The sequence below is a fragment of the Nicotiana tabacum genome, chromosome 6, assembly GCF_000715075.1.
Source record: "Nicotiana tabacum cultivar K326 chromosome 6, ASM71507v2, whole genome shotgun sequence".
Taxonomy (NCBI): Eukaryota; Viridiplantae; Streptophyta; class Magnoliopsida; order Solanales; family Solanaceae; genus Nicotiana; species Nicotiana tabacum.
In genome coordinates, this window is record NC_134085.1 from 216,028,618 (window position 1) to 216,040,116 (window position 11,499).

General features: G+C 37.6%; 1 protein-coding gene across 1 annotated transcript; it reads left to right on the forward strand.

Annotated features, from left to right (window-relative positions):
• Positions 1–75: 75 nt before the first annotated feature.
• On the forward strand, positions 76–5,836 carry LOC107788151 (preprotein translocase subunit SCY1, chloroplastic). The gene is made up of 8 exons (XM_016609807.2): positions 76–388; positions 1,338–1,480; positions 1,571–1,956; positions 2,534–2,833; positions 2,927–3,019; positions 3,797–3,920; positions 4,411–4,574; positions 5,333–5,836. Exons 1-8 carry the CDS (start codon positions 177–179, stop codon positions 5,558–5,560), a joined length of 1,650 nt encoding a protein of 549 aa, XP_016465293.1. The 5' UTR covers positions 76–176; the 3' UTR covers positions 5,561–5,836.
• Positions 5,837–11,499: the final 5,663 nt, after the last annotated feature.

The window sequence follows — 11,499 nt, forward strand, 5'->3', positions numbered from 1 at the left end:
TATTTTTTATTATTTTATTTTTTTATTTGTCAAACCAGATAAGCCTAAAACCCAATATTTCTAAACTATAGGGACCCAAGTGATTATCAATGAGACTATATACCTCAGAAACAGCTAAACAACTGACTCTTTTTCTAGTTCAAGAATCCTGAGGAGAGTGTGTCTGTGTGAGGATAATGTTGATAACGGTCAGAGAAATTTCCTCTTCTTCTTCTCTGTGCTTCAATTCTCTCATTTCTAATACTAATAATAATTCCAAGCAGCTACACTCTCTAAAGGTAAATAGGTTCACACCCATTTGTAAAGCCAGCAGCCTCAGTTTCAATAGAAAAAACTCTAATACCACTGCCCCATCATGGAATCTTGGTCTAAATCACTCCACAAACAGGTACATATTCTTGAAATTAAGATATACCCTTTTGGTCTTTTTGCTCTTATATGAGTTGAATTATACTCAATTCTGATAAATATGCCAATTTGATTAAATATGTTTTGAAGATAAAGATTGGAACTTTCTCACTGTTTGTTGTAATGGGTCTTGTTTAGAACTTCTGATTTATTGAAATATATATTTTGTTGTAATGGGTACCTGCGACGGTGGGAGGTAACATGTATCCAATAGAATAATCGAGTTACGTGCAAGTTGGTCCGGACACCACGGGCAGCCCGGTGCACTAAGCTCCCGCTACGAGCGGGGTCCGGGGAAAGGCTGGACCATAAGGGTCTATTGAACGCAGTCTTGCCCTGCATTTCTGCAAGGAGCTGTTTACACAGCTAGAATTCGTGATTTCGTCACATGACAACAACTTTACCAGCTAAGCTAAGGTTCCCTATCTAGCCCATACACCACATTTATAAAAAAAAACTTTAATTTGTTTACTTATTTTATCTGGGGTTATAGTGTTTACTTTCATTTAATTCATTTGTTTTTTGAAAAAAAGTCTTGAACTTTCTGATTGTTTCTTGTGATAATTCCTGTTTCGAGCTTCTAATTTCGCGGAAATTAAGACTTCTGTGTTGCTTTTTTTTTTCCTGGGATTGTATTATTCAATTTCATGTTGAGTTTGAAATACTGTCCTGAATTAGTTTTCCCTGAAAATAATTCCCAAATCTTGATGTTGGTTTGTTTTGGACAAATTGTAAAATGGTGCTATTGCTAGGATGGAACTTGTAAGCCTTTTTATTTGTAGTAGAATAATGTGAAATAAATAGTTTCATTTGTTTTACAATGGACGAAGATCACATAATATCTTGCTTACTAAGTACATTACATGCTTTAATTGATTTAATTATTTAACAGTCTTTTCTTCTTTCTGACTGTTATTTTCTTTCTCCAGCTGTGATAGTTCAGAATTTGATCCGTTAGGTATTAATTCAGGTAAATCATCCTGGGATAATTTGGTGAGCTTGTTCTTTCAAACATTTGAAAGTTCCTCAAATGCTAGGAAAGACAAAACTTCATCAGCTCGAGGGTTCGCAGGTAGCGTATCTATCTACAAAATTGTGTTTTTATGTTGTTGATTTCACCCACATATCTTAGCCTTTGATTAGGATATCTTTTGACTGGCAGCTGCAATTGAAGATACTAGCATTGATTTTGGAGATTTCTTCAAAGGTCCATTACCAGGAAAGTTTCTAAAGCTATTAGGCTTTTTAGCTTTGTCACGACTCGGGATCTATATACCGCTTGGTGGAGTAAATCGGGAGGCATTTGTTGGCAATTTAGATGAGAATAGTATATTAAGTACTTTGGATTCCTTTTCTGGTGGAGGCATAGGTCGCCTTGGAATATGTTCGCTCGGTATTGTTCCCTTCATCAATGCACAAATTGTGTTTCAACTTCTTGCTCAAATCTACCCCAAGTTGCAAGACCTTCAGAAAAAAGAAGGTGAAGCTGGAAGAAAGAAAGTGCTTCAGTACACTCGCTATGCTTCCGTTGGATTTGCCGTAGTACAGGTAATATTGTTTTTCCTAGAAAAACTGATATTCTCCCTCAGAGGCGGATGCAAGCATCTGCACCCAGTACTTTCAACACGAAGCATAAATTTTGTCTAAAAATTCACTAAAATTGCAACAGACAGTAGGTATGAACCCATAGAGCTTAAATATTGGATTCGCCTCTGCTTTCCATGATCCATTTTATGTGACAGTGACACTCTTTCCTTTTTAGCATATTACTAATAGAATGACACTATCTATATTTGGAAAGATTAACTTTAGGTTTTCATTTTACCCTTAATGATAGTCTTTTATAGCCAATGAAATGTCATGACATGTTTAAGACCACAAGATATAAAAGTCTTACTTTCTTTCTTAAATTATGTGCCCAGTCAACACCGCCACATTAGATCAAACGTAGGAGTATTACTTGAATGAAGAAGCATTCTCTCTATGAGATATTTGGTGCACAATTGAGTATTGGTAGTTTGTTTCTATTTGATTCTCACTTGTACATTGTGGTTGAGGAATTGCATTTCATGCGTAAATACAGAGTCGATTGGCAAATTACACTTATCTTTAATTTCTGCGGCAGGCAATTGGCCAAGTATTATTCCTTCGTCCTTATGTCAATGACTTCAGTACCCAGTGGGCAATTTCTTCTATTGTTCTCTTGACCCTCGGCTCTGTACTTACGACGTATATTGGGGAGCGAATTACTGATTTGAAACTTGGAAATGGTACATCCCTTTTGATCTTTACAAATATCATATCCTACTTGCCAGCATCCTTTGGTAGGACAGTTGCACAGGCATATCAAGACGGTAATTATGTTGGGCTCGTTGGCATCCTAGTCTCGTTCTTCTTGCTAGTCCTTAGCATTGTATATGTACAGGTATGTCCTTATGTCTAGGTTGCTAAGCATTTAACTTCTTGTCATGCCGTTGAGGGAAAAATTGCTAACAGTGTTCTCAACCAAGGTTTTCAGGAAGCAGAGAGGAAAATTCCGCTAAATTATGCGTCAAGGTATAGTGGCAGAACTGGAGGAGGACTTCAAAAATCTGCATACTTACCATTTAAAGTTAGTATCCTTTTTTCTCTTGTTTCATTAGTTTGTTTTGAAGGCTTGTACTGCTAAATAAGAGTGGGGCATCAGCTCTTCTTTGGATGAGAAGAGTGACGGTTGAAATCTGTTTCCCTGTGGAAGAAATTACTTACGACTGATTTTAAATTTCCTGCTGTTTCATGAGTGGTTAGTCATGCGATATGTAGTGTTAAGTCTCAAACATCGGCTAAGGAATGGGGGACTTGGTCTCTTTATATGGTTTAGGCAATCTTCACCTCATGAACTAGCTTTTTCGGTTGAGTTAGGCCTAAGGTTCATTTCTTTATCAATCAGAGCAGGCAGAGGTCTTGGGTCCGAGTCTCACTGCCACCTATTACAACAACAAAAAAAAGTTGCACGTGCTTGGCCAATGAAAAAAAATAAATTAATGAAGCTTGCACGTGAGGGGGCATGTTGAAGAGACTAAGTAAATAAAAGTGTGCTTTCTCTAACAGCTTAAGCTTTTAGATAAGATGGTCAAACAATTCAGTATGGTATTGGTATCAGAGCCGGACTCATCCCAATTCTTTGTTTCACTTATGTTGGGCCCCCATATTGTATTGGTCACGCTCCAGTTGGCAGAATTAGGTGTGCGATGGGGTGTTGAGTTTCCACATCGGCTTAGGGACAAGGGGACCCATTAGTTCACATTAATCTTATATTTGTGATGGAAGCGTGCAGTGAAGTACTTTTGCAATTAGTAAATTATGATCCTTCTTAAATACAACTTACGATTATAGTTACAATGAGCAGGTGAACAGTACAGGAGTAATGCCGATTATTTTCTCTACGTCATCACTAGCCCTTCCTGGTACTCTGGCACGTTTCACTGGTGTAGGTTTCCTGAGGAATGCTGCAGCAGGTTTAAACCCTGGAGGTAAGTAAAAGATAGTGCAGTTTCCTCACTTCACGTGCACTTTCCACTGAATAAAGCGTGTGCCTTAAACTCGACTCCCTTTGAACTTATAATGCATATACGCTTCCTGTCCTGATGTACCAAAGTTTTGAAACAAATTGACGACTATCCTTAAACGAAGAGGTTTAATCTTGTAGAACTTGTTGTGCAATACTTTTGAGTTAGTAGTACTACGTAGAAGATAGAGGAACTAGAGACAGAAGCTGAAAAATGACTTCTCTAAGGTGGAATAGGTGGTACTTGACTACAGATATTATCGGCGACCATAGTTTTGGAAAGAAAAGGTTAAAGATAAAATGGTATTTGTATTTTCAATGAAAAGGAGATAAGCAAAACAATGAGAAAAAAAGTTGATTATTGACGGTGCATTTCTTTCTGTTCATGCATGTGTGGACTTATTTTCAATTTATAATATTTTGAGGGCTTTGACCAAACAGATGTTCCTTTGTAGGTTCTTACTATCTCCCGGTAAATGTTTTGTTGATTGCCTTCTTCAATTACTATTATACATTCCTGCAATTGGACCCCGATGATGTCAGCGAACAATTGAAGCGACAAGGTGCCTCAATCCCACTTGTTCGACCGGGTAAAAGCACAGCAGCATTCATCAAGACGGTATTATTGCCTTCTTTGGTTTCCGTGGCCTTATTTTCTTTCTACTCATTGCGTCTCTTGATTATCTAATCTAGCAGGACTCTTTCTTATAAGACAGTAGTCATGTTCAGCGTGTTGTTGGAGATAACAGAAAACTGATGATTTATTTAAATCTTTATATATAAGATGTGCTCCCTCTGTCCCATTTCATGTGAATAGATGCGATGGTCAAAACACTTGAATTTGGACATAGATTCTTCAGATTTCTAAAAATGAAAGTACTATAAGTCACAATTAGGTAGTTCAAGAAAATATAATCCGCCAACTCACACAGATTTGGGCAGGCAGGCTGGCTTAATATTCATTGGCTGCTCATTTAAGGCACAGTTCAAATTTACCCATTAAAAACTTGTGTATATTCATTCATATATATGCTGACAGTATAAGTGTTTGTAACACAAATCCATTTTCAGACTGGATAAAGCTCAAATGCTTTGTCTGAGATTCATATATATTTCCCTATATTGTTAAGAGTAGCCAACTTTCTATATGATTTGGATTTACGGGGTTTTTCTTACTTTTCCAGTTTTTTTTTTGTAAACGATACTCTCTCTTAGTGTATACTTGATACTCTAGAATAGGTAAGTAATTGATGTATTGCATATATAATTGTACATGAATACCGTCTGCCACGTGGTAATCTTATCAAATAGTTTAACTGTGATTTAAAGATCAAAGTGCTTCGTCATTTCATTATGCCTTAAAACGGGGAATTACAGGTACTCAGCCGGATATCAGTTCTTGGTTCGGCATTCTTGGCGGTTCTTGCTGCTGGCCCTGCTGTGATTGAACAAGCAACACACCTCACTGCTTTCCGGGGCTTTGCAGGCACGTCAGTGCTTATTCTCGTGGGTTGTGCTACAGACACTGCAAGGAAAGTGCAAGCGGAGATTATATCCCAAAAGTACAAGAACATAGAGTTTTACGACATTGATAATAAATATTGAGTCGAGACATTTGGTTAAAGCTGGAGAAATGAGCTTGTAATACATAAAGAAAACATAAAAGCCGGAATACAAACTAGTTCATTGAGTTTGATCTGGACGCGAGAGCCTCTACTTTTTATTCCCCTTCCCCCTAATTTTCTTAATCAATGTATTCTACTAGTCTCTGTATTAACAACTTAGATGTACATGTTTCTTAGATCTGTGTAAAATGCAGGCACAAAACTGCCATCTTTTTTCTGTTTTATTTTTTGTTTTTAGTGAATTTCCCTTTTCAAATTATTGAACTATCTCATTTGAAAGTTCAGCTTTGATTCTTTCACCAGGTTTCTCTTTTATTTGTAGTTACCTGGATTGTACATGGGATCTCATCATATTTTTGAAAAATAAATTGAGGGAAATTGCGAAGGAGAGCTTTGGCGTAACTGGTAAAGTTACTTCCATATGACCAGAAGGTCATGTGTTCGAGACGTGAAAACAGGCTCTTGCAGAAATGCAAGGTAAGACTGCATACAATAGAATCATGTGGTCCCGCCCTTCTCCGAACCTCGGAGCTTCGTGAACCGGGCTGTCCTTTTTTTTTTGTTTTAATTGAGGGAAATTGTGAAAACTTTAGTCTCAAGAGAGTTTATATTGGAGTATGTGACAACTGATAAATGACTTGTTAAATTCAAGTGCACATTTTTTTTTCTAAACCTTTCAAAAAAATTAGTAGCTTATGCATCTGAAATGAGGAGTGTAAAGAGATAGTAGAGGAATTGTGATTCACGCCCTTCACTAAGTATTTCCCCCGTGTCTTGTCTTGCGCGAGAACATTTTTTTCTCTTTATCCTTGCGGTATTTTGAATTCATTGCTCCATCTAATTCACATTCGTGCTGCATAGGCTGACTTAAGAGGAAAGCAAATTAACTACTAAGGTGACTAATAACCCATTTGGCCAAGCTTAAAAAACTTATTTTGAGAAGTGTTTTTGGTGAGAAGCAGTTTGTGTTTGGCTAATTAATTTGAAAAGCACTTCTGAGCAACAATTAGTGTTTGGCCATGCTTTTAAAAACTGTTTCTAAGTGTATTTTTCTGAAAACTGATTTTAGAGAGAAACTATTTTTTTCTGCTTCTTCTCAAAAGCACTTTTTTCTTGGCAAAATACATAAGTTACCCCCTTAACTATGGACCAAATCCATGTTACACACTTTCTGAGCACGAAAATCATCTTACACACTCAACCTTTTCAGAATGTGTACACACCTCTTATTTCTTGACCAGTTTATAAAAATATGTATAATGTCACACACCAATAAGATCATGACATGTGTCATTATTAATTTTTTAAAGAGAAAATATTTAAAATTACTCTTATACCCCCAATTTAAAAAATCATCTAACACCTCCACCTTCTTTTGCCTTCCGTCGTTGCTACCCACCGGGAAAAAGCCATAACCACCACTTCTTAACCTTCACACAAATTTAATTTTGCAATCATTTATCCATAACAAACCCAATACCGAAAATGGAAGAGATAAAAATTATAATTGCAACTCCTCCGTTCTCCATTTTCCTCCTCCATTTTTAGATCTCATACACAACCAAATAAAGCAAATCAAAATCATTTTTTCGTTTTCATTAATTACAACTCCATCGTGAATAAAAATCTCAAATCTTCCTTTATATGAAAGAAGCTGAGTTGGAAATTTTAGAATTTCAGTCATTCTCATAAATTGTTTTTTATTATTTAGGTAAATTGGGTATTTTAGTAGATTTTAATGATAGTAAAAGAAACAAGAGAGAAGCTTAAAGGGGTAATTTTAGAGAAAATTTACAGCACCTTCTTTAAAAAGATTATCAGAGTTTTGGTAGATTTTTGTAATACTGGGGAAGAGAAAATGGGAAGGGAAGACCAGAGAAAAGGAGGGGGGAGCTGATCGTTTGGGAAGGATCTGAGACAGAGATGTTTGGTAGCTTTTTTCATTTGATAAAAATGGAAAATAAGGAAAATATTATTATTATGACACATGGCATTAAAATATGGATTTAGATAAAATATTTACAATTTTGCACGCTCATCTTTTTTTGTTAAGCACGCAAAAGTCACGTAGTAAAATAGGGGTGTATCAGATACACTTTGAAAAGGTTGAGTGTGTAAGATGATTTTGGTGCTCAAAAAGTGTGTAACAGGGATTTGGTCCATAGTTTAGGGGGTAACCTATGTATTTTGCTTTTTTCTTCTAAAAGCTTGGTCAAACACCTCTATTTTTGAAAAAACACTTTTGACGTACTTTTGGCCCCTGATAACGCCCAACTATACCTTATAAAAAGGACAAGCGGTCGTTGCAAATATAATCCAGATATTTAGCCCAGAGTCGAATCCCACAGGGAATTAACATACCAATTACTTTTGTCAGACTCACTGAATTCTCCGTAATCAACTTCCCAGATATTTTGAATAACAATTGGTGATATTTTTACTAACTATAACTGAATAAAGTTAAGTAAACTAAAAGCTAACTATGACTGAGTTGTAAACAATTAAGAGAAGGATCTAAGGTTGTAATTTCCCCTATTGATGGAATCCCTTCCTGTTATGTTCCGCATAGATTTGTCTAATCGTCTCTATCGATCATGACCGCTCTAACTACCGTAAATCTCTCCCGAGTAATTACGACAATTTACTAGACACACTCTCCCGAGTTACGCTAGTTGGCTTTTATTACAGCTCACTTAGATCGCACCCAAGGTTTCGTTATCCATAATCTCACCTTTAAACCCTCGGTTATTGATTCCTCATATACTTTGGGAGTGGTGTTGTTCAACAACTACCTAAATATGCACTCTCTCTTGAGTAATACATATTAAATAGGCACGGCTAATTGGGGATCCTATCAATTAATTACAACAAGAACGTAGTTGAACAAATAGAGATTAAACTGGGCAAACTATATTAACACGACAAGAAGTTCATCCCTCAACAGGTTCCATCAAACCCTAGAGTAAATAATTACCTACTCATAGCAAAGCAAGATAAAACCATAAAATTATTCATAATTCGCAAATAAAGATAATAAGAAGAAGATTGAAAAACTCTAATGGTGTCTTGATTTGCCTCCAATTTAGTCTAAAAACAAGCTTCACCTTTTGCTTGGGCGAGTTTGTTGAGTTTATAAAGGGTTAGGATAAGTTTCGCCCGATTTACACTTAAGTCCCCAAATTTCTGGGCAATTACAAAGTCGACCGCGACCGCGGAATAATGCGGCGTGACCGCGGTGAAATGCATCAATTTTACCTCACTCATTTGACCTACTGCGGTCGAGCGCGGTGGCCTCTTGTTCAATCATCTTTGCTTGTTCTTCCTCCTTGGATCGTTAAAGAATCTTGTTGCTCTGATACCAATTGTTAGCGGAAACGTAAAAGAAAGAACACAAGATTTAACGTGGTTCGGATCAAAATAATCCTACGTCCACCAGAGAACAGTTGCCTTTTTAATATTAACAAAGGAAGGGGAGAGTTCCCAATTACACTTAAGAGAATTTCTCTCTTAACTCTCTACTCACTACAATGTGTTGTATTATTTTTGGGATGGTTTCTACAAATGAAGGAGTGCATCTATTTATAGAGGTAAAGACCTCCTCTTGATGTCATTGGTGACATCAAACTACCTCATCTTGATGTCATGGGTGACATCAAAGGAGGAAGCTTCCTCCTAGCATCCACACCAACTCTTTCCACCAACTCTTCCAATTGGCATGCCATTGTTGACTAAACATAAACCAACACCTTCAATCTCCACCTTGGTTTGCATTTCGAGCATGCGTGTGAACAACTCTGGCCAAAACTTCTAAGCTTACTGGGCAACCCCGTTGTAAGAAACAAGAAGAATCAAACCATTGTTGAACATACCAACTGTTCTCTTCAGAGTTGCATCAGTTGATGCACACCCCCGCCAAGTCCTTGCAGTGTGCAAACTTAGCGAGTGGGACTATCTTGGTCAACATATCTGCAGCATTATCGTCTGTGATAACCTTCACGACCTTGATAGTTCCCTCTTCAACAACATCTCGAATAAAATGAAATCTGACATCAATGTGTTTAGTGCGCTCATGAAATCTCTGATTTTTCATTAGATGAATAACACTCTGACTATCACATCTAAGAGTTGATTCCAGCTGACCCAAACTCAATTCTGCTACTAAACCTTTCAACCAGATAGCTTCCTTCATCGCCTCCGCTGCTGCCATGTATTCTGCTTTTGTCGTAGACAAAACGGCAATCGACTGCAGAGTCGACTTCCAACTAACGGCACTGCCAACGAGGGTAAAGATGTATCTAGTTGTGGACCTTCTTCTGTCAAGATCTCCTGCATAGTCAGAATCTACATAACCGAGAATTGAAATACCTCCACCACTTTTTCGAAAGGTCAGACCAACACCAGAAGCTCCTTTGAGATATCTCAATATCCACTTGACAGCTTCCCAATGCCTCTTTCCTGGGCTGGACATGTATCTACTTACCACACTTACAGATTGAGCAATATCTGGACGTGTGCATACCATAGCATACATAATGCTACCAACTGCACTGGCATAAGGAATCTTTGACATATGCTCCACCTCATCCTCGGACTGAGGCATTTGTAACTCTGAAAGTTTAAAATGAGGAGCTAATGGTGTACTTACAGGCTTGCACGTATGCATATTGAATCTCTTGAGAACCTTTTCAATATACCTCTTCTAAGAAAGATGTACAACACCGTCTTCTTTTGAAATCTCCATACCAAGGATTTTCTTTGCAGCTCCTAAATCCTTCATGTCAAATTCCTTACTCAACAGTTTCTTCAAAGCATTTATCTCTGTAATGTTATTAGCAACAATAAGCATATCATGAACATACAACATTAAATAAATCATTGAGTTACCAGACATCTTCTTGTGATACACACAGCTATCAAATGCACTCCTTGAGAATTCATGTGTAGTCATGAATGCATCAAACCTCTTGTACCACTGTCTAGGGGATTGCTTCAAACCATACAAAGACTTCTTTTGTTGGCATACGTGATCTTCTTTTCCCTCAGCTAGGAAACCTTCAGGCTGATCCATATAGATTGTCTCTTCTAGATCACCGTGTAAGAAATCAATTTTGACATCAAGCTGTTGAAGCTCCAAGTCAAATTGGGCAATCAATGCTAGTAGCACGCGAATTGAGCTATGTTTCACGGTTGGAGAGAAAATCTCATTGTCGTCAATTCCCTCCTTCTGACTGAATCCTTTTGCAACCAATCTCGCCTTGAACCTAACATCTTCCACTTCAGGAATTCCCTCTTTCTTTCGGTAGACCCACTTGCATCCAACTGTCATATTCCCCTTTTGTCTTTTCACTAAGACCCATGTCTGATTCTTGTGAAGAGACTCCATCTCTTCAGTCATGGCTAACCGCCATTGTACAACATCCTTGCAGGAAGTTGCTTCAATATACGAGGAGGGCTCCAGATCCTTAATCTCTTCTTGTGCAGCTACGAACGAATATGCAATCAAGTTTGCTGGATCTATAAGGCATTCCGGTTCTCATGTTTGCCTCTTCTCCCTCCCCTTTGCAATTGTGTATGGTTCATTGAGAGCAAGTTCTTCAAGTTCTACATCTTCTGACTCATCTTTAACCTGAGTCTCTTGATCCTTTTCCTTGGCAAGCTCCACCTGCCCGTCGTTCTTGTTTCCTGAAAACTCCACGGAAACTTTACGGGGATCAAGTATAGAGGATTCATCAAAGGTGACATCTCTACTAACTATAAATTTGAGTAAATACAAACACCAAAGTTTGTACCCTTTTACTCCATCCACATACCCTACGAATATGGCCTTCTTAGCCCTTGATTAAAGCTTTCCTTCATTAACGTGATAATAAGCTGGACACCCAAATACTCGTAAGTATGAATAGTTATAGGGTTCACCTG